The following is a 24,720-nucleotide window of genomic DNA, read 5'->3' on the forward strand; positions in this document are numbered from 1 at the left end:
CCCATCCTCTGATGGCTACTTCCAGCAGGATAATGCACCATGTCACCAAGGTCGAATCATTTCAAATTGGTTTCTTGAACATGACAATGAGTTCACTGTACTAAACTGGCCCCCACAGTCACCAGATCTCAACCCAATAGAGCATCTTTGGGATGTGGTGGAACGGGAGCTTCGTGCCCTGGATGTGCATCCCACAAATCTCCATCAACTGCAAGATGCTATCCTATCAATATGGGCCAACATTTCTAAAGAATGCTTTCAGCACCTTGTTGAATCAATGCCACGTAGAATTAAGGCAGTTCTGAAGGCGAAAGGGGGTCAAACACAGTATTAGTATGGTGTTCCTAATAATCCTTTAGGTGAGTGTATATAGTGTGGATAAAAACAACAACAAAAAACATTGGATTCATATTTACAGATTTTATTGATACATTAATCAGAGGGTTTCAAGTTCTCAAGGCAGTGTAATAAAGATTCGGAGAGGATAGAATACAGAGACCATGATATTTAAGCATTTACAAAAAAAAGTAATAAAATATTTGGGGACACTTCTTTTAAATACTTGTGAAACAGCATTTATAGTTCCCAGTTAATCAGGTTCCATCCCAATGTGGGTGCCAAATGTATTCATCACGGACACACAGACAAACAACAGAACACACTGCTCTTTACTCTAGCTTGTGCTGTTCTTCCCTTTGAGCAACTGTTTCAGTACACTTGTCTGCTTAAGAGCTTTCAGGTTTGAAATGTCTTCAGCAATTACAGGGACGTCTCTGCCATCTCCAGCGCCTTCCGATTCGTTCTCGCTGTCAGACAGGGCGCAGAGGAAGGCGTCGTTCTCATAGGTCGGGAAATAATACCTCAAAACAACAGAGAGAAACATTCTCCTGTCAGTACTGCAGAGACATTCTCCCGTCACAGTTTTAGGAGTAACTACTGTAGTCTTTGGTAACACTAAGAGTGAACAATACCAAATAAGTAAAACGCAGTGCTTACTGGGGTTGATCCCACTTGGACATCTCTGGCAGTGCCATGACATGCTTTGCCTCCGTCAGATGCAGCAGAACTTCGGCCTTAGAGCTGAACTTCTGTTGGCACCCATAGCATCGGCACTGGTGGATCTCCCGTCGGATGAAATTCACCAACTTCACCTGCTGGTAAAACCTCAGACCTGTAACCCAGACAAAGGCAGATTGACAGAGTTTAATGAATGCTGGAAACAGAACCATCGTAAATGAGGTGAAAACAAATTCAATCTGTACTCGTCAATATGCATGAATACAAATCCATGTTGCCTTCATTCTTACCTAATTCTGCCTTTAATTTATGAAGATCAAAACCATGCGTTTCCTGAAAAGAAACAACCAAAAAAACTATGTGAAGGCACCATATTTTGAAGTAATTTATTCATAAAAACTCATTTTGTATACAAATCAGAACTACCTCCATGTGGCTGTAGATCTCGTCCATGGTCTCCGACTGATGATCACAGAAAAGACAGACGGCACACAGAGGGTGTTCTTGCCAGTCAGACCAATCGCTGAGGAGAACACAACAGAAATACACCGTTTAGTCACTGTGGCGTTGTGTTTCTCAGCTCTGGGGGCAGACATACTTGATGCGATCCTTACTCGTCGTGATCTTCCATCATCTCACGGTCATCTTCGGACTGAACTTCTTCCCATGTCTTCCCAAGTTCCTATTCAAACAGGTTTAAAAACATGCATTTCATTAGTGTTCGATCCTCTAGTGGAGGGTTTTGTATATAGTAATATAATATATATATATATTTTAATGAATGAACAGTAGACCATTATAACAAATAGCAAATAACAAAAGCATAAGTTCGTAACAACAAATAAAACCAAATGGCCAAGTTGTGTCAGAAGGAGTCCCGTCAGATTGCCAAAGTGAATATTTCAGGGAAGACGTCATACCCTGTGATCATAAATCTGCAGGCATCGCAGCCACCACAGCCATTAAACTGTGTAATCATGTGGACCTAATAGCAAGATGAAACTGTTTAAAATCCAATTACATACAACAAAGAGGATAACAATTATGCCCTTATGTAGATACAGTACACTGCTTAAGCTATTGAATTTGACTAATGCTGAGTGATAAAAATATTTTCATCATACATGGTATACATTAAAATTGGCTAAGTCTAATTAAAAATTCAAAAGTAGTAAAGGGCATATTGGATATAACTGACAATATTTAGTAAATTCTTGATCTTTTGGTACAGTTTAGAGGTGCATAGCTGATCCCAATGTAGTTATACATTAATGTAATATAATAATCTATTTCTAATTGCTTTTCTTTTGTCAAACAGAAAACAAGCTTCAAGTACTAGTTATGTAATTTTGGTCTGGCATCTGGGTCAAAGTAATTGAAAATATAAATACTAATTAATTTATCCAACACTTGTTTATAGAAAGTGAACATTAAAATGGACTGGGTATGTTATTGTGTGAACAAATTAATAGACTGTGGCCCTGTTGAAGGACTAAATGTCCTACCAGGTAGTTGATGACATAGAAGCGGTCGTACTCCTGGTTCTTAGCGTTGATCCGGCGATGCTGCTTTTTCCTCATGTGGTCCTTCAGGGTGGTCTTGTCGCGGAAGGTCTTCTCACAGTACAGACACTGCAAACTGTCACAAAACCTCTTTAAGTCACTATTTTAATCACATCTGAAGTTTACCGATAGAGAAGAGACTTTTCTATGCCTCACAAAGTCAAAAACTGATCATATGTTCCAGTAATCGATGGGAAACAAAAACAAACCAACAAAAAAAAAGTACAGTTCTCTTCCTGTTATGTTACTCCATCAAAACGATACAACTGTCTAGTCTGGGTTATTATTTAAAATACACCCTGATAAACCAAGACATTTGATTCCAAACTCTCCCTACAGTCTTGAATCCTTTCCAGAAATGATAATTATAGATCATATTCAGCATCATAAAGAGAAGAACAAACAGACACTGTAATTGTGGAAGAACATCTTGATTATGAACAGTACATTAGGTTTGTGTGATGTGTTTTGTCAGCATTGCTAAGCAAAGGCAACGCAGCGTTCAACTTGAAGAAGGTAAAGAATATGCAGAATTCTTTAACCTCCAGCAGAGGGAGTCCTTTTGCAATTTTAACACACCCTGATTACACTAACAGATGGATACAACTGTGACTGGAAGTACAGGGAAAAAATGTTTATATGTTTAAATGAGTGAAAGAACATATTTAATCTGATGTTGGTAGTTAAAGGGATGTAGAAGGCTACTTATCAAGAGAATGGAAATAAAAACAGAAGGAAAAAAATACAATTACAAATAAAATGAATAAAGAACAGCTTATTTAACTGTCCTTTAATTGTCTGGTTAGCACATAAGTATAGTAATTAGCATATATATGTGTATTAAAGGAAATTTCGTAAAATCATTCATAGTTTTATATGATACAAAAATAGAAAATTATCAAGTGTGATTAGCAAAGCAAATTAAAGTATCTAAATGGGGAGACTTCAAATGTATGTGGGGGGAAGGCTTGTATACAATTGTTTGCAAGTATCCTCCGTCAATAAAATTGCACAGCCACAAGCAAATGTCTTACATTCGTCTGTCACATCAATCACGGCCTCCCACCGCCACCCACTCCCCACACCTGTGCAAAGCCCGTCTCTCCCTCCGCCAGCGACTCCAAAGCACAAACAATGTGAGCAGCGTGCACACGGGGGCGGCTCGGTGCTCGGATCACGTTTGCGGTACACGAGAGACAATATTCAGACGCTTGGACGTGATATGAATAAAAACGATGGGAAAAGTGATGGGGATCAAGAATAAAGAATGAATTTTAATTTGATGTGTGAACATAATTGTGTTCAATAATTCATATATCTGCAGTGAGGATCACATTAGGGGGAACTATGGCAGTACTTTGTAGATTACTTGAATTTCCAAGTAAAAATAAATAAATATATAGAACGTATTCCATTTAATATTGCAGATGATTATCTGGGTTTCTTGTTTTCTGGTCTTGACAGTTAATTGTTCCCTTTCCTTGTGTTTAATTAGAAAGAGAATTCAGTTTGCTACATTGACATTTTGGGTACTTGATATGATTTAAAATGGAGATGTAAAGAATAGATATTGTCTAGACTAATACAAACAGATTAGAAGTTAAACATCTACCTCCCATATCAAAACTTTGTCTGGAGATACATTTGTTTCCCAAACCAATGTTTATTTTTAACTTATTTTCCCAATATGTTTGTTTGGTCACATAAAACCAGAACCATTTCTTGAAATCAGTTTTGAGAAGTCCATCTACTGCCAACCTAACATGTCAAGATGATTAACAGTTTGCATGTTTTCCTAGAATTGAACACTACCAAAGACACGGCTTTGAGGGATGCTTAAACAATACACAAACTGCTTTCCCTTAATTTCACCCTCTACAGGGGGTTTAAGTATAAGAAAAATAATTTGAATTCCTACAAATCATTTATCATTATTTAAACAGCTGTAAAAAGTGTGGTTAAAGGAAATGACTTCTGGTCCTCCGGACACCTCTGTAAAAGTGCTTACTTGTCTAGTTTCCCCTGCAGTGTGTCCAGAAACTCTTCAGAGTAGACAATGTTGTCTGGAAGCCCAACATTGAATCCATGTTCTTTCGCCATGTGGTTCAGAAGCAGCGACCTTTGGGTGTGGAACACAAAGACAGCATTCAGTACCCTCGGATCAATCAACTTTGCATTTATTTATTTGTTTACTTATTTATTTTATCAAGGCTTCTGCATCATTTCAGAATGGAGAAAAGCCAAAGCCACTTCTCTGACTCACACTTTGCAGATGTAAAAGGTGCAGAGATCCCAAGAAAAGGCGAACAGGAGCTGTAATTTGTGAAACGGCCCAGACACTGGATATTTTCTCTTGCTTTTGTTCTCAAATTCACACCTGATTGCCTTCAAAAAGTGAAGATACTATCTAAAATATCTATTAAACTTATTCCCAGTTCCAAGGAAATCATATTATAGATATAATTACATAGTTTAAATTATATCGTCCATGTCAAGTGGCAATCACATAAGGATTGAAAAGTCAAAGAAAAAAACATCTCTCTAGATTCGATATTGTCTTTATTTATCTACTAATTAATCTGAATAGTTCTACTGAACGGAGTGGTACTTTGAATACAAGGAGGAACATATAGTAAACTCGTACAGGACATGGGTCAGGTGTCAGTTCCACCTGGAACATGCTGCAGGCCCACACAATAAACCTCTATGTCCCATTTAAAGGGAAAGTCCGTCGTGTCAAATTAGTAAATTGGGTGGTAATATTGTAAGACAAACAAACACACACACACACACACACACACACAACTCAACATGTTATATAAAATAACCACAAATAGCCTTTGGAATAACCCATTCTGAGTATCCCACAATGACTGACCTGTTTCCAGAGAAGTCCTCACTGCAGAACATACAGGCCCGGTGGAAACTGGAGTCATCCCTCTCCTTTTGCTGCTGGTCCAGGATCTCTTCCTGTGCAGAGGCAGAAGGACACGCTTTGTGAGGCGTTGAAGAAACCTGGCAAACTCCCAACTCAGAAACCCGCTCTGCGTTCAATTCATAGGTATTTCTTTTCCCTGGCACAAGACGTTTAGAATATACTGAGAATTAATTTAAACTTTGCATGAGGAAAATAAAACGACATTCACTGTTAAATTTCCCTCCCATCCTATGAAGACACTGCTAAAGCTGTCTAGGGAAGGTCTTGAATAAAACAAAAAACTCAGCTCCAATAGTCTGCTACGGTCTGTCCACGGACCTTTAATGAAAGATCATCTGAACCAGCTATACAGCTCAGTGAGTCCAAATCCCTCCCCATCACTGGCAATGCTTTCTGTCCAGCACTGGAGAGATGGAAAAAAAGCTGGCAAAGCCGGGCTGGAAACTAGTTCAGACCTCTATTAAGGATCCATTCACATGGCAGCCAGAACGAAATTGTGCCAGTCATTTGCTATTAAGCGTGTTGAATCACTGAACATAAATCTCTTTTTCTGAACGGCTCGAGATTCATTTATTTATTTATTTTGTAGCGAATTCTGCTGCAGAGATGGCCAGGACCCGTGAAAAGATCTTTAGGCACAACAATAGAAAAAGAACATTACCTATAGCTGCTAGAACTTTGCCAGATTTGAGCCACGCAGTTCTCACTGAATAAAATCAAATACATCTGTGTGTGATTTAACAGAGCCAAACTGGGGGATCTCTGCCAGGAAATCAGGTTTATACAGCTTATACTGCAGAATTTTCACAAAACATGGATTTAATTGATTTGATAGCCCACACTTTTACCAGGCACAACTTTATCTTACATTACAATACGTGAGAAAACATGAGAAAAAAGTGTCATGACAAGAGATGGCTGTTCGTTCCATAATAACTACATTTTGCTACAAGCGATTGTGTCACAGCTCCAAGATGAATCTTGTCAGATCCGAATCTCATTTTGTATCTTGGCAATGGCTTGATATTACAATTCCCGGTGAAGGAAAAGTGAATCTAAATATTGGTGGCAAATTGTTTGACAGTTTGAAATCACCACTGGAGTCCAGTTTATTTATTTCCTTTATGTTTACTTGATCTCAGTAGTTTATATGAATTCTGCACAGATGATCAGAGGTAAGGACAATTTCTTTGATACAGTTATCTATCCAGAGAGATAACATGCCTGAGATTTCTCTAATGACTACATGTGAGAGATGGGGGGTGCAGTACAATACAGCACAGCGGTGAATTGCGCCTGGTTTCTGGAAATCAGGTCCTAAGAAATCCAATACCTTTTCCACCTCCGTCTTTGGACCTCTAGTCATATGCATGTCATAATTGTCTGTTAAAATTAAACTGGGGGTATCACTTAAAGCACATTCTCTCTGCTGTGTAACTGGAGGTTTTATCCACAGCAAATGTGTTTGGTTAACCTGGGAAATGCAAGGCATGTATTGATCCAAGCTGTTCTGTGCGTTTCCTTGGGCGAATAATTCCACACAATCCCCAGACTACTCCTCAGAAAGACTGAAAAATTGATGAAAAAGTGCTCCATGTCTAGATGTTTAACCACCCCCACCACCCTAAAAAGATATATAACAAAACCAGTGAGCATTGCACTGAAAGCCTGACCACAACTAGTGTTAAGATTTATTTAGCTTTACATCACAGCTCCACATAACGGGAAGAACATATGCACACATGAAGATTTTTACCGAAAGTATCTAAAATGAAAACAGAAACCGTGTTTTTGGATTAGTTAGCGTACATTATTTTAGCATTTAGTATGTTTTAATTCACGTAACACACAGCAGCTGCATATAATACATCAAATCACTGCTCCACAGTTAAAATTATATTCAATTGGGTTTTTTAAAGGCAGTATTGTCCAGTGCGTCTTTATCTATACATCCGATTACTACCACAGACAGCATAAAGTGCCAGGCTTTGAAGGTTATTTTATAGAAGCTACAGTAAATGTTTTGGTCCTGGATTTCAGTATAGAAAAAAGGGTCTGCTAATAATAACCCCTTACTAACAAAAGCATTTCAACATACAAACACAATGAGAAAATCATTTTGAGAGGGAGGCAAATATGACATTAAAATAAAAGGCTAAAAGAAAAAGGGAAAATGATAAAAAGTTTGGGTTTCTTCATCTATCTGAAAGGAACAACTAAATAAACATGAACCGCCACTTCCCTGGATGTTCATTCTTGTCATCTCCATCTAAGAAGCCCCACATCAGACAGAGGTTGCTGTGAGATGACAAAGTCTACTTTGTTTTGTTCAGTTTTGACTTCTGGTTTGCTTCAGGGCCCTTCATCCGAGGATGGAGTCATGTCTGGTTAAATACACATTATGTCATGCCCTACAGTGGTCTACATAGTTAAAGAAGAACATTTGTTTAAGCTAATTTGTCTATTCTGTCACCAGTTGTTCAAATACTCCCATAAGCCACTGAAAAGCAGATCGGTGGGTGAGTTTAGTAAGGTTCAATCTCACCACAGACACTGACAGTAACTCAGCTTGCTCCCAATCTTAATACACGTTTTTGTTTCTGCCAGACCTCATGTCCAGTTCTGACACAGCACTAAAAAAAATTAACAAACTAAAATGTGGACAATGTGAACAGACTGTGCTGTCAGATCAGTCCAAGAAAAGACCTGCGCAGTTTAATCCGAAGTGAAAGGGCTGGGATTGTGTTTCTGGATTTATAAAAGCCTCGTTTTGCCTTGGCGTTTTTAAAACAGAAGGATTTCCTTTCCATAGTTTTAAATAGAAAGAGAGGGGAGAGGGGACTTTCAAGGAAACCCGGGATTTTCCACAATGCTTCCTTATGATAAGTTTCAGTTCAGTATCATGCTTCTCCTTTTCGAAAGCATAAATGTCAGTTATTGACAGGGAAGAACCCCACCCTCCCTTCCCTGAGAAAAAAAGACAAAATAAATAACTATCTGATACACTTCTCATTATGGATGGTGAAAGGGCCTCTGTGCTACTGAAAGACAGAAGACCGTGAGTAGTTTAGAGCGGCATGTCGAGGTGTTGGCGTTTATGTAACTGCCTCGGTTGGGGGGGTTGGGGGGGGATGAAGGTTGCCTCTGTGAGTTGCCTAGCAACCAATATTGCCTTAAAGAAATGATTCTCATCCAGATCTGCTCGCTGACGTCAACACAGCCTTACCAGCGTTCAACTTCATTAGTTACCTTGCACAAACGACACTCCGGCTTGCTTGCTTATTCCCTCTGTGTAGCCTAATTGTTGCCGTTCTTTCGCTCTTCATATCATGCGGGCACGTTCATGTTATACATGCTCCTCAATTTATAACTTTCGTGCAGTAATTGGAGTACACAAAGGCAGCACAAACACCTTTATTGGTAACAATTAGTTACACATTTTAAGGGATATAAAGGTTTTGTATCAATGCATGAGTCCATCTATCTAGTTATCTAAGAGGAAATAGCTGCAGCTAAATATGTCGGTAACCAATTCATTTCAATCTAATGTTTTATTATTGATATGAAAGATAATATTATTTGAAAACGACTTCTATTCAGCTTTATTTGTATCAGTTTGACATGAAATTGATGTGTGCACTGAATTATTAATTAAAAACACTTCATGCATTTTACATCTGCGCTACACAGGCTACATTTGTCACAACACTTTCAATCTTTAATGAACCAAATTATGTTTTTATATTTAATGCATTTTGATTTCCTCTACTGTGAACACTCCTGCTTGCAGTATCCATATTCTCCAACAGGTGGTGCTCAATACTATTTGCATAAAAACAACAACCGAAGTACATACACAACTGCACACGCACATACATCTGTCAGAACTGTCTGAACGGAACCACTGCGTGAATTGCAAAACACTGGAAGAAGAGCACGATGACTGGCGACAGCATTTGAACACACAGGATCTCTGCCTAAGCTGTTCTTTCACAGAATGACAAAGGCATAAAATGGTTTAAACATGTTATGCAAGTAATGCTTCTCAAAGTTTCAGAATAAACACTATCCCAGAAGTTGAAGTGACAGCTACTTTTGACCTGACCCAGCTCCAGTTTTCTACATCCCATTCAGATGCAAATGTTCCCTGCTGAACTGGGCGCACCACTCTTATCCTTTAGAGAATTTCTCAAAAAATGTATCTTTTGTCCCTACTTAACCTCGATTGACATGCGCCTTTGAAATTCCCAAAGTCAGGGACCATATTTTGCATTGGAACAAATGCTTACAAAATAACCTATCATGTTTAATTTTTATTTTGCATGTGAAAGAAACCTAGAGCTAATGCATAAAATATGAAACCCTACAGATATAATTACTTGAGAGGGAACCTGTGCAACACTAGCCAGCATTGAGTCAGTTCCCAAAGAAATCTAAAACTTCCCTTTGCCCTTTTCCTACTCAACACAAGGCAGAGAAATCAATCCATCAAACAATCAACCAATAGATCAACCGATAAAGGCACAAATGTGGCCACAGGGCAGCTCCCAAGGGCCTCTATTACAGTTGAATCTGAAAAATCTGAATGAAGCAACACTGAAGTGCCCAGATATGTGACTGAATTTCGAATTCAAAAATTAATATTCATCATTACATCTGTCTCTGTTGCACTGGAGTGGTAACATGAACCCCAATAGGAATAATCCATGCCTTGAGATTTGAATGATGAAGTTTGTTGTATTTACACTATATTTCCAAAAATAACAGGAAAACCACTTCCTGCCAGTAATGGATTATTTCTGAGATGCTGTGTGATACATAAAGATTGTTTTGGACACCTTTTTGCCAGCACTGATGGGAGTTTTATGAACAGAAATGCTTAGAAACCTATCAATACGATTGTCTCAGAGCTAGAAGTATAACACAGTGTTACTAGGGGAACGACACTGAACATATTTCACAGCTTTCTTAGAGTTCAGACCTCAATCCCACAGAACAACTCTCAGATTTAAGAGGAAGGGCATTTCAGGAAGAGGTCAAGATTTCTCGCAGCAGTAGAAATGTTGCTGTGCGAGCGAAAGTACAGTACTCCACCTGACAACTAACCGAGTGCAACAGTCATTACTATGCGTCTACATTCAATTAAAAACAGCTCCTTCTGCTGTCCCCAAAACGGTTCGTAATATTCCATATTGATTTTAGTTTCCTGTGATACACGTATGGCAAAAACACCCGAGGGAACACATTATCAGCCAGCTGCCCCTACCCCAACCACCCCAAGCCTGGGGCATGGTTTCAAAATTAGTATTAGTAATGTTTTAAAAATTCTCAGCCTCTGTTTTTCCCTGCAGTCTCATTGCTCCCCAGGACAGACACTTTGCTAGCTGTACTGGTTAACGTTGCGATAGGAAAGAGTCAGATCTTCTCTATATTAAAGGTTCCAACTCATTAGGAGATCTATACAAAAAAGCACAAAAAATGGGGGGGGGGGGGGGGGAAGACATGAAACATGCTCTGAGCTGTGTTCAAATGAGGCCTAAAGTCAAACACACAGCTGGAGCTCCATTAATATGCCTAGGCTCTAAGCTAACCAATTACACATGAGGCCAACAGGAAGACTGCACTTCCCTAAATATCATGTTTTAAAAAAACAGAAAACTAATCAGGAAACATATAACCTCTGTGTCCAACCCCTCTGTGTCTTCTGAGACTGCTAACAAATCCTGTTGTGTAAAATGGCCTCAAAACGAACCAGTTCAGAAGATCTGGGGCAACGGGCTCGGCGCAGACAGGAATATCTCCGTATTCCAGCTGCTAATCATAACAGCAGCCGGCAGTCACAGGGGGTCGCCGTGCGGGTCAGCTCTCATCTCATCCGCTGCCGTTGTAACCAATAAACTAAAGCATTACAGCTGTGTGGAGAGCGGGTAGGTAACACAGATATGTGCCGCAAGAAACAGCACTGTCAATTTCCGGCACAAACAAAATCCCACCTTTTCTTGATATTTCTCATTCCTGCGCCGTTATGTGAAGTATTAAGGTTTCAAGCCCTGATATTGCCTGGACAGTTACGCGCTCAACACCAGGAGAGCTCTTCTACATGTCAGATATAGATTTCTGCTGCCTACAAGTGTTAACCCATCAATGCCCTTGTTAGTCCTTGGAAGTCCAAGTACTGATGCATACATTGTCATCACCATTCATTCATTGCAACGTCTTCTAAGCTATGCACATGTTCAAGTTATTCTTTGTGTACAATTTTTCATTCAGTGCATTTGCACAATGAAGAAATAGGCAGGAAATGGCTTTTGTTTCGAGGCAATTCCTGTCATTAATCCGCAAGGACAAAGAATAGAAACAAACAACTAAAGTCTGGTAAACAGAACACCCAGAAAAGCACAAACAGCTTCAGCATTTTCCTTAATTCATCTTTGATCTTTTGTGTATGAGCAGATGTCATAAGCTGCCCCCCTCTGCCATTGTGCGTCTTTCTTTTTTGTGGCTTTTGTTTTGAACCCCTAAACCCTGATGCAAAATGGAAGGAAGCCTCAAATTTGTCCTCACTGTAGCCATCTGGCTAAACAGGATATCCTTAACAAAATGACAATCAATGCACATGCTTGAGGGGTACGGCTTCTCTAATACCTATTTATTTTATCTTTCCCTGGATTTTGTAGTCAACAAGAACTAAAACCGGTCTCTAGTGCCACAGTGCCACTGTCCCTTTAATGAAAATAGCATTTGATTCTCAAGTGAACTGACCCTCTGTTCTTTGCAAGGCACCTAGTGGGAAAGCAACATTAGTTTCATCTCATTGAGTAGTGGGTTGTTGGAGAATTACACGTGGCTTCGATGGCTCCTGAAAGTTGTGTTATCTTTGTTCACGAAGACAAGTGCTGCAATTTTCCACTTGGACTAGCAGACTGAGCAACATTTTGGTAAACACTCATACATGCTGTAAGTGGAAAACAAATTAAGTGCAGCCCACTTATTGTGTTTTGCCAGGTTTTGTAAAGGACAATATACAGTATTGTGATGCAGGAGTAACAAACAAACGGAAAGAATACTGTATTATAACCAGTAAAGATCTTTGTAGTGGATAAGGTTATACATGTAACTATTTCTCAACATTGTACTTAATAAATATACAGAAACATATCACCCACTGGTAGTAAAAAGTGTGGGTAGATCTACAAATTGAACTAATAACCCCATACAAATGCTACAGATAAACCATGGACTTTCATCAATATATGTTATCAGCTTTCCTGATATTTTCCTTATTTAGCAGTGTAAATGTTCTTATCAGTGAAAAGGCTGTAAACAGCTAATTTAGCCATGGGGAAAAATTGTGATAACAAGCAATTAGCTGATTGTGCATAACATTAAACCTGAGAGCATGGTTCCATAAACTATAGGGAAATAACACCAGGTTTTGAATATGATCAGGGATGTAGTGGGGTTCATACACGAGCAGGTGGCATATCCCCTCTGTGAGCACAGTGTTAGGGCTGAACAACGCACTTTGGTGGCATTATGGGACAGAAGTGTCAAATGGGACAGTAGTGTCATACAAAGCCGAGCCGTGGGGCCTGCTGGCTCACAGGCTCCTCTATTGCCCATGGAGGAAACCCATTATTATTCTACCACTGAATATGATTCAGTGACTTTACTAGCTACCTCACCGCGGCTCCACCGCAGCCTGACAAGTGAGGTGAAACCACTGCTGTCGGTATGAAAGGGCAGGTGAAGAGCACTGTATGGGTTAAAAAATAAAATAAAAAAAAAGATGTCCACACACACGGCTCAAGCGCTTTGACAGACTTCCCAGCGTGTGTAACAGGGGTGATGAACCGCAGTGTTGCAAGCAAAGGATTTACAGCAGCTAAAAGCACTTGTGAAGCAATCAGCTGCCTTCCCCCAGCTATTACACGGCGGCCTTGCATTTTCTGATACGGCACCAGCCCGAGACGGCAGAAGCCGGTTTTTCCTCTTCCACTTTGATCCGAGGAGCACAGTAGAGTAACTGTAACGAATCCTGTTAAGCTTTTCAGTGTTGTTGTTACACATTTTTCTATACGCCTAAACAAAGATTCAAAAATTAATGTTATGGAGGAAGTCCAACTTTTAAACTTCACCAGCCTTTTCGGATGGCTCTTGTGAACGCGATGTTCACTAAATATGACGTCAGCAGAGGAGTGCCGTATCTGTGTGTGGTTCGCACATTACTCACAAGTCTCTTCTGCTGGAGCTGCTCTCGGAGAACTCTATCCTCTGGTAAAACATCACACAAAAGGAAGTAATCCTCTTGCCGTTCTGAAATTACATGAGACAATGGGAAGTTTATCTTCTTGCACACAGTAATAGCAAGACAATGAACTTTGCACGTTTTTAAGTTCTGTCTGTTTGTTTGGCTTTGTGCATGAGCCACACATCCTGATTTAATTAACTGCCAATTCACAAATCCTGCGTGTCAGTCTAGTGTAGCAAACACACGGGGTGAACGCACAGCAACACAGAGTCCAACCCCACAAGAGGCGAAAACTGAGAATGGCTTTTTTTATTTTATTTTTTGGAGCAGCATAAAACTAACTTCCATCATTAGAAGTTATTCATTACATTTAACGTATTATCCTTGAATACATATTACAGAGTATATATTTGAGATACCAGTATATCCTAAATGTAAGTGGATGCATTTGACTTCCACTCAATTCAGTCAACGTCGCTGTTTACCTGTATATTTCATAAACGCGGCAGAGTTGTTGAAAGCATTTCATAACCAAGTCAAAATATGAATAGAATTAGCAGGAGGATTAGAGTCGAAGGTATTACTTTTACAGAACAACAGATAAATCCGCATTCCTGATGGATTTGTCACTTATGTGGGGTGCACTACAATCGTATGGAGTCCTGTTTTCTTCTGAGGTATGCAATCCAGGCTTTAGTGTTAATGTTAATTAAAGACTTACCGACGGGGGCTTGTGCATTGGTCCTGATCACACTGCAGAACTCTGTGATTGGCTGCTCGGTAAATCTTTTCCTCCAGTACAGGATGTATCTAAATTAAAATCAAACGGTGAACACTCACAGGGTTATTTCACTTTAAGAGAGAGTGAGAGAGAGAGAAAATGTTTTACAGGAATGCATACGATTAACGCAAATTTTCGGCTCACCCCAAAGGGTTCTGAGGTATAGCTACATAGTTGCGCTCACCTCAGGAGAAAAACATGTTAATGTGATGAACTGAGGTATTTCTACTGCAGAATCTCTTAAGGAAGTGTAAGAAAGACACCTAAAGCAAATAATGTATCCTTTTTATTAAAATTAGAGTTCTGTATTTAGAAAGGATAACACAATAAACAAGGATTAGAGTAAACAATTCTCATTTCTTTATTTCTTTCATTATTTGTTTTTTTTGCTCCAGAAACAGTTTTCTTAGAAAAAACAGTTATGATACACAAGAATCAAAACAGATGTTTTGTCTAATTGCAAATAATGCTGCCAATCATTTCAGTAACAATATTACATTATATAATAACGGATAAGTATCACAAGCTACAGAGAACGAAAGCTGTGCAGAGGTAACACATCCTACAGACAGTTTGACTGCAGCCAAAGCTATTAAGCCTAGACTTCTCAAAAAGCCCCCCAACTGAGTTTTGATCTTGTTGCTGTGTGCTAAAGACCAAGGCACCATATACATCAGACTGTAGCCTCACAAATTGTTTATATCGCCACTCTCCGACCAGCCAATGCTGTCTGCAGCAGCCCCAGTCTTCAATGGCTCATCTCTAGTGCTGTACATCTTTACTTTAGCAGTGTCAGCCCCAGACTATCTGTAGTTAATAAAACTCCACAGAAAAAGGGAAGGTTATGACTATTTTATAACATGATGACACTTAAAGTATCTCTAAACAAACAGGACTGCTTTAAACTACACACTTTCCCGTGCTTGAATGTGACACTAGTTTAATTTGATGTAAAACGGACTCCATACATTTAGATGATGCTGTTTAATGTGTGTGGTGCCTCTCCACTTTAAACTTCTCAGCAGGGCGGGCAAACCCTCACCTCCGAAAGTCAGCGATGAGTTTGACGTCGCCGATCACCAGTCTGTGTTCGAGGATGAAGTGCTTCAGAAGCGTTTCCGTTTCAGACAGAGAGAAAGACTCTGAGCACAGGATGCAGGGGACCGGTGCGCCCCTGTCTGCAGATACATTGATGGCTGGACTTTCCGGTAAAGACAATGGCTCCAGAATCGAGTCCTGCCCCTCTATGAGAGAAAATAAAAAGGGCCTCAATCAAAAACAGACACAGCTCTAACATTATTTTGCATGATGTGATTTAGTATTTGTATAATTTGTAATATTGTAATATTTGTATGTATTAATTTGGCAGAAACACCGTAGGGCCCCAACAGCAATTCAACTAACTAACTGAGAGAAAATTTACTATTTTTTTTTTAACTGTATAGATAGTTTTGTCAATCCTTATGCAATTCTGTACTTACTAATGCCACATTATAGTATATAAATCACAGAATCAAGTCAATACAATCTCAGACAAGGTCCTGATAATTTCGAAACATATCCAACTCTTATGTAAAACATAATGTGATAAATTGTAAGTCACCCTGGATAAGGGCATCTGCGAAGAACTATAATAATAATAATAATAACTTTAGATCCACAAATGAACTAGACAGAGAGTGTAGAGTTGTTGCAAAGAACAGATGAATGGAAGAAAAACAGAAGTCTTGAATATATTACTGGGGAGGGGATCCAAGGCACATCTGACAGGCTTTCATCCAGAAGGCAAGAGAAGTCAAATTCAAAAAGGGGGCTGACAGGGAAGGGTAAGTGGGGGATAGGGAGATGAGAACAAGGGAATATGGAAGGTAACAGTGAGGCAGGGAGACTAGTGTAGTCGGACTAATGGGACACAGCAGTAAATAGCCTGTAGTTGCTGGAGAAGACAGCAAAGTGTCAGGGGCTGTGAGGGGATAACTGCATGGCAGGCTGGAGGGACTGTTTAGCAAAGATGAAAGCAGACATGGAAGAGGAGAGAAGAGGGTTGTAGAGAGGCAGCTTAGAGAGGGAGAGGACAGAAGGAGCGGAGACATGAAGAAAGGAGCAAGGAGGCAGGAGAGTGCACTCAGAGCGGAGAGATGTCAATAAGGAGAGGAGAAAAAGAGTACAAGGGGTGATGGTAGATGGAAAGAGGGAACAGAGGTTGTTGTGGATGGTGAAAGAACAGGATATGTTGTGGAGGGGAGAAAGAAGGGAAAGTGCTTGAAGTGAGGTGAGGACATATTTTGTATCTCTGAGTGATCAGATGTTGGATTGAACACATTCATACCAATGAAGACTAAAAGCCCAAATAAACCATGTTTTAAAGGAATATTTTTGTCTTTCAAACATGTTATTTCAATGAAGCTAATACTGATTGTATTAAAAAAGGTTGTAATATAAAATATGGCATAAGAATTGTGTTAATTGTTATCAGCATGATATGATTAAAGTGTGTGTTGTGTTAATATGAAAATAAGCTGTGTATTAATAATAAACGGCTCTGGAAAAAATAGAGACCACTGTGAATGTTTCTTCAATCAGCATCTCTACATGTACGGCAGCCATTCCATTCCAGTGTCTTTTGAATTCCAACACAGGCACACATTCTACTGAATGAGCTACTGATTAGTTGATCACCTGAACCAAATCTTATTTAACGAGGAAAAGTATAAAAACCACTGCTGTGGTCATCACTATCCTCTTGCAATAGGACCAGCTGGATGGCAAAAACAGTGCTAGTAGTACCTCAAAAGTAATTGGAATCAGAAAATAACTATTTACTATGCCAAAAGAGTTGAAAAGGAAAGTTTTGAGTGAGGAGAAGAAGGGTTCAATTCTGACTTTACTGGCAGAGGGATACAGTCAGTGTCGGGTCGCTTCCATCCTTAAAATTTGAAAGACGGTGGTTCATAAGAACAAGGTCAAGCAGCAGACATTGGGTACAACAAAGCTACAGACCGGCAGAGGGTGAAAACGACTCTCCACTGACCAGGATGACCGCCAGCTCATTCGAATGTCACTCAACAACTGTAGGATGACATCAAGTGACCTACAAAAATAATGGCGAACGGTAGCTGGAGTGAAGTGCACGGTGAGGACGATTCAAAACAGGCCCCTAGGGGCAGCACTGAAGTCGTGCAAAGCTAGAAAAGAGCCCTTCATCAGTGAGAAGCAAAGAAGAGCCAGGCTGAGGTTTGCAAAAGACCATAAGGATTGGACCGTAGAGGAATGGAGTAAGGTCATCTTCTCTGATGAGTCCATTTTTCAGCTTTGCACAACACCTGGTCGTCTAATGGTTAGACAGAGACCTGGAGAGGTCTACAAGCCACAGTGTCTCACACCCACTGTGAAATTTGGTGGAGGATTGGTGATGATCTGGGGGTACTTCAGCAAGGCTGGAATCGGGCAGATTTGTCTTTGTGAAGGACAAATGAATCAAGCCACGTACAAGGTTGTCCTGGAAGAAAACTTGCTTCCTTCTGCTCTGACAATGTTCCCCAACTCTGAGGACTGGTTTTTCTAGCAGGACAATGCTCCATGCACACAGCCAGGTCAATCAAGGTATGGATGGAGGACCACCAGATCAAGAACCTGTCATGGCCAGCCCAATCTCCAGACCTGAACCCCATTGAAAACCTCTAGAATGTGATTAAGAGGAAGATGGATGGTCACAAGCCATCAAAAGCTGAGTTGCTTGAATTTCTGCACCAGGAGTGGCATAAAGTCACCCAACATCAATGTGAAAGACTGGTGGAGAGCATGCCAAGACACATGACAGCTGAACATCAGGGTTATTCCACCAAATACTGATTTCTGAACTCTTCCTGAGTTAAAACATTAGTATTGTGTTGTTTAAAAATGAATATGAATGTATTCTCTTTGCAGTATTCGAGGTCTGACAACACTGCATCTTTTTGTAATTTTGACCAGTTTTTCTATTTGGAATTTGGGAGAAATGTTGTCAGTAGTTTATAGAATAAAACAAAAATGTTAATTTTACCCAAACATACCTATAAATTGTAAAACCAGAGAAACTGATCATTTTGCAGTGGTCTCTTAATTTTTTCCAGAGCTGTATATAGGACTGCTCATCAGTAGTAAGACAGTTGTTCACACATCTGGTCACCAGGGTAACCTCATATCAAAAATATCTGTATGGCAGTACAGATCATCTAATCTAGTAAATGAGACTCATACTTTTATGTACGTTTGCATATTTGTCATCACATATGTATGTATGCATGTCTGTCATAAAATCTCAAAGCCTTGCTTGGAATTCTTCAAGTCTCTCCAACAAAAGCAGATACACTTTCTGACTTTACTGGTAATATGTAAATATGAGTGTCTGTTATGTCAAAAAGACAGCAGTTGGCCTACCTCTGTTTTTGCTTTGCTCCAAATATTTCAAAGCAAACTTAATGCAATCAGTCCCATAATTCTATTACCACGTCTCATTACCATTGTAAATCAGTCTTCAGCTGAAACAAACATTGGAGAAATCGAATAAATATTACATGATATTTATTAATGCTTTGATAATTGAATTGAAAGCTGAGTGTAACATTCTAAAGAGAGGAAATGGTTCAATTTCATACCTAAAAAGCAAATACTAATAATAATCACGATGATAATAACAACAACGACGACAACAAAAACAGCTGCAGCCTGGATTCTGCCAGCACAAGCAGAAAATGAGCGTTTAATTAGATAAACAACAACACTTTCCAAAACTCAGATGTATTCGCTACTTTGCATACGATTTATGCCTCAGAGAATGGGTCTGGAACAAGTCTGCTGTCTGTCGACTTCTGAGAGAGATGACAGAGGAATAGTGGATCTGTTCCCGCATTCTCGTCTGCCACTAACCTGGACATAGCTTTCGTTTAGTTTTTACATGTAGTATTAACCAATAAATATTCTCCGTTACTCAGCAGTGTTTTCCCACTATCCTGGTAGCTATAATGCTCTCAAACACAACTGTCTGTGGTGCAATATAGCCTATATCTCAGAATATGATGATGGCTAATTTGCAAAAATTGACTGAGCTATGAAATGAATGTACGCAGTCTTGCTTCTTATTTAAGGACTTTCGTTTTTTTTTATTTTCCCCCACACAACCTTTTGCCTAAAAGAGTGTTATAGAAAACATTTGTACACATAACTTTTAGGCTCAGAGAGTGTCATAGGCATGATGTGATTTTTTTCACATGCAAGATATCATCACATTCCAATGAGACACTACAAGTGGGCCTAGAATAAACAATAGTTGTTTTTCATATTTGAGCAGGTTTACTTATATCTAGTCTGTCTACAGTCAGTCAATATTATGGGTCCCCCTTGAAACTGAAATAGAGCAAGGAAAGGAAGAACCAGATTAAACTATTGATTGATTTGGGCTGAAAAATATTCACTCTCATCGAACCACAACAGAGGACGCGTTTAGCTGACATTTAAACTGCAAACCTGTATGAGAATTAGGATTCTCCCTTTGTTAGGACTCACAGCTGCACAGAGCCAAGCTCAAATGTTCAAAAGGATTAACTGCAAATTCTGTTGGGGGTTTCAATGACCACTGGCCTTCAACATTTAATTTAAAACACAAACAAACAAACAAACGTCTTCCATAGCACAGGAAAAAATCCTCTTTATATGCTATGAACTCAGAGTAGTCTATTTCAGGTCGAGTTCAGGCTGATATGTATCCCTGTTTCATTTCTTTGTAAAACCTACTTTTAAAAGCATTAGCTCATATTTCCTTATTAACACAAACAACCAAATGCCACCAATCCTGACATTTAATCAGATTTGTATTATTATATTCATTTTCTGAGCATACAATTCTTGTCAGATCTAAATGTGTACGAGCTAAATCAATACATCAGAGAAGTAATCCTCACTACTGAACTCAATTTAATTGCTGCTGCTACACAACTCCACTGTTTAATAGTTGTTTTATATTATTATTATTTTTATAAAGATTTGCTATGATGCTCAAAGCAGAGCTACATTCCTTTCCATACCATCAAGCAGAACTATAAAATACTGGCCTCATTCAACACTTATACAATATCTAAGGGAAAACTCCCACAGACCCTGGCATGATATGGTTTCAATACTTACTAATGTACTGTATGAAAAAAAAAAAAGGTGTAAATTAGTTTCAGGATGTGCTGCTATAATGTTTGAAGATTCAAAGCTCCAGAGAATCTGTGGGCTACCATGGCAGGTTCCTAATCTCTTTCCATCTGTACATCCTTTGTTAACTAGGTCACATGCTCTTCAGTTGTGGCGAAAATATATAATATGAAGACAAAACATAGGTTCTCACTCCATGAAGACCATCAGCCACTTCAGTTGAAAATCGCTGCAGCACTATTACTGTGAATTCAATCAGCTCAGTGCATGATTGCCAACTGCGAGCTTAGCTTCATCTTGGGCATCTATTTCGAGCTCCTTTATCTTAACACCACCACTTACAATAGCCCTTGCCAGCTGCAAAGACAGTCATCCCAGATTGTGTGAGGCGGACATGAACAAGCGTGAGAGAGTGGAAATATACACTAATCAGATGAGAATTAGACACCAGTGCAAATGTTAAACAGGGTACAAATTCTAAAGAAACAAATAAATATAATTATTACACTAGGTCTCTGTAGCAACAAGCATTGGCGCATCATTCTTTGCAACAAATAAACAAATCTATTGGAATGTCTATCTCCAAATTCCCTCTTATTTCATTTGGAATCACTGGGATAAACCCATAAGCCATTTCAAATTCCCCCTTAACAGATGTTAAGTGATTACAGCACTAACTGTGCTGTAAGAATCCTTAATGTAATCATCCATATTGCTAGAAGCTGGTTTGGCTAATGCTCTTAATATGAATTCATTTATGGTTGTGGTAACACATTCTGGTCAAATTGTGAACAAACGCAAGAAGGTTAACTATACGAAAGCCTTGTGTAGCATATCACTCATTCATAAGAGGAAAAAAAGTGATTCAAAAAGCAATGTTTTTGTTCCTCTCATTTCAAATGTTCCAAGGAAGGTTGAGCAATTTTAATATGAAAAAGAGAAGCTTCAAAGAATACAGTCATGCCTTCAGAATAGCTTATGAAAGACTTATGAACAACTTAAATTGTACTGTGAATATTTTGAAATTAATCCAAATAATTTGGATTATATTATAAAAAGGTATACAGTTCCTCTATAATTTGTATTTTTGAATGAGTAATCAATACAGATGTTTTGTTTGTTGTGTTTAATAACAATTTAACAAGCAGTATCGCACAACCATACATTCAAAGACTGCAATGTACATTTGAACATAGAAAGAAAGAGACTATGTGGCAAACAGCTCTACTGAGCTTTAAGTGTCATATTCAAAACCCATATGGTATATTCCTTCATGTATCAATTTAATTCCAACCGATATTGTGACTTCAGAGTACACTGTGTATTTTTTAGTTTGTATTTGTATTATTATCAACAAATATGATGTTTTGCTGGTGCTGTTCAAACTAGTCTGACAGGAGCACTGCAGCAAATCAGCAGTTACAAAGATGTGAAATAAGACAAAATTATTGTTATGGAACATTCCATTTTTGTATTCAACTTGGACTGCATCCAAGATAAAACCCCTATCCTTTTCAGATGACCTGCAAATGGGAATGAGTTCATTATACCCCCAGACCGAGAAAAATGTAAAATTCCATTACAAAGCACATGCAGACTCAAGTAATACACCCCTACACACACAGATAGATAGATAGAGAGATAGTCGGATAGACTGAAAATCTGAAAATCTAACAGAAATCCTACTAAGACATGAAAACTATACAAAAGCATTACATTTTGAAACATATTACTTTAAAATATAACATGGATAATTTTTTCTTGCATTTTATCATCATTATTCCCAGGGATGTACTATAAATGTAAAGATTGAGTGGAGAGATAACATGGCCCCAATTAAGGGAGTATAGGCCTAATAAGATTGTGCATCTATACTTTATGATGTAAATGTCAAGAAAGATGTTTTACTTAATGTAATGGAGAAAACCATTAACAGAGAAAAGCTTGTAGATTTACAGACGGGTGACATATTAAAGGAAAAACCTGAATAAATGAGTGGAGGAACATAATGAATGCAGATGCCTCCAAACAGGTGTACTGCATGATACAATTAAGCAATTAACATCCTATCATGCTCTGTGCATGTATACAAATGCTGAGCAGGCCCAGCTGACCTCGAATTTGGATCAAGATGGCAAGAGGAAAGGATCTCAGTGACTTTGACAGAGGGGTCATTATTGGGGCAGGAATGGCAGGAGCTTCAGTCACACAGACGGTCAACTGGCTCGTGTTCTGGACAAGTGGGCGAGTGCATGTGTGGGACACCAAGAGAACGGGACAGGCCTGACTGCTGGACCCCTACAGTGAGGGGGTCCGGAGGCTCTGTTATGCTGTGGGGATCATTTTCGTGGCATGGTTTGGGTCCACTTGTCCCCTTAGAGGGAAGGGTCACTGCAAATCATTACAAAGTTATTCTGAGTGATCACCCTTATCCTATGGTGTTACATTTCTATCCTGATGGGAGTGATCTCTTCCAGGATGACTGCACATCCACAGGGCATGAGGGTCACTGAATGGTGTGATGAGTGTGAAAATGATGTGAATCATATGCTTTGGCCTTTGCAGTCACCAGATCTCAACCCAGCTGAACACCTATGGGATATTTTGGACCGATGTGTTAGACAGCGCTCTCCATTGAAGCTGTTCTGGTGGCTCGTGGTGCCAAACACCTTACTGAGACGCTTTATGTTGATTTTTTCCTATAATTTATCACCCATCTGTACATATAGTGTCATCTTCAGCTGTTTTACATTTCTTGACGTGGATGCTTCCGTAATTGTAGTTCCTAGTTCTACTGGATCCATTGATTACGGTCATTAAGTGAATGTTTAGTTTGACAGATTATCTCACGTGAAAACCTTAAAATTGTACTTTTTAGGTTGTTCTTGCTGTCGTTTTAACTAATCGCTTATCCCTATATACAACATTATATTGGAAAGTATCAGCCACTGATATGTAAAAGCACTGTGGAATTGTGCAGTGGCAAGATTCACATTATTCTTGGCAAGGTGTGTCATTAACTTTCTGCTTATGACTGTAAAATAACCCGATACTCATCCTTGAGTACAAACCACACAAAAACAAGCAAACACAAGCTAAAAAAACTGTGTGGTGTGTTTTTGGGCGTTCACTTATTTGCAGACTCCACATCCTACAACAACACATCTGACCTGGGTTATACCGTTATCTGATGCAGCCCATGGGAAATCTTAACAGCTATATATAGTTTAACTAACGGATAAACGGCATTACTACCCAAAAGTAATGACCAGCAGCTATTGAAACTACCTGAGCGTAAAATAAAACGGTAAATTAAAAGGAACAGGCTACAGTACAGTTCATACGCAGTGGATATGGTGCTACCAAGTTGCATGTAAACACCGCTTCAGATGCCTATGTAGTTTCTGTATTTAAAAGTTTAAACCTACAAAGATTCAATTAAGAACTCGAGTTGTATAACACTGTCAATTAAGTGAAGTCAATTAAGTCACAGACGACGTTCACTTTATGAAATGACCTGCTTAGATGTTTTTCTTTGTATACATGACTTTAATGGGATTGTGATACGTAATTGTCCATGTCTAAAGCTCGGTGACGTCTGCATTTCAACTGTAACCACACAATGATATTCTCAAACTTACTTTTAAACTCTAAAATGCAATTCTACCATCAGCCAAAGCATTTAAAATCCTAGTGTGACATCCTTTGCACAGTATTTTAGTTCTCTTCAAAAAAAAAAAAAAAACCTACTATAACAGATCTTCCCAAAGACTGGTTGAGCGACCACCAAGTAAAAAGAGTACAACACATTAAGAGTACACGTTCATTAATAATATAAAACAGATTCAACTACAATTAGCCTACCTGCAATGTTTCTCTCTATATGAGCGGCAGCCATGCTTTCCACCAGGGTGCCACGTCATCCAGAATCGGTGACAGCGAACCAATCAGAGAAGCCGAACGGGCCCAGCGAACCAATCAGAGAAGCCGAACG

The 24,720-nt window shown here is 39.1% G+C and overlaps 1 protein-coding gene across 1 annotated transcript; it reads right to left on the reverse strand.

Annotated features, from left to right (window-relative positions):
- Positions 1 to 405: 405 nt before the first annotated feature.
- Positions 406 to 24,675, reverse strand: znf277 (zinc finger protein 277). The gene is made up of 12 exons (XM_066724185.1): positions 24,591 to 24,675; positions 15,592 to 15,793; positions 14,490 to 14,578; positions 13,751 to 13,833; positions 5,458 to 5,549; positions 4,588 to 4,698; positions 2,523 to 2,655; positions 1,632 to 1,699; positions 1,444 to 1,540; positions 1,308 to 1,350; positions 997 to 1,171; positions 406 to 860 (listed from the first exon to the last, which is right to left on the reverse strand). Exons 1-12 carry the CDS (start codon positions 24,622 to 24,624, stop codon positions 674 to 676), a joined length of 1,314 nt encoding a protein of 437 aa, XP_066580282.1. The 5' UTR covers positions 24,625 to 24,675; the 3' UTR covers positions 406 to 673.
- Positions 24,676 to 24,720: the final 45 nt, after the last annotated feature.

Source organism: Amia ocellicauda, chromosome 15 (assembly GCF_036373705.1).
Source record: "Amia ocellicauda isolate fAmiCal2 chromosome 15, fAmiCal2.hap1, whole genome shotgun sequence".
In the NCBI taxonomy this organism is placed as follows: domain Eukaryota; kingdom Metazoa; phylum Chordata; class Actinopteri; order Amiiformes; family Amiidae; genus Amia; species Amia ocellicauda.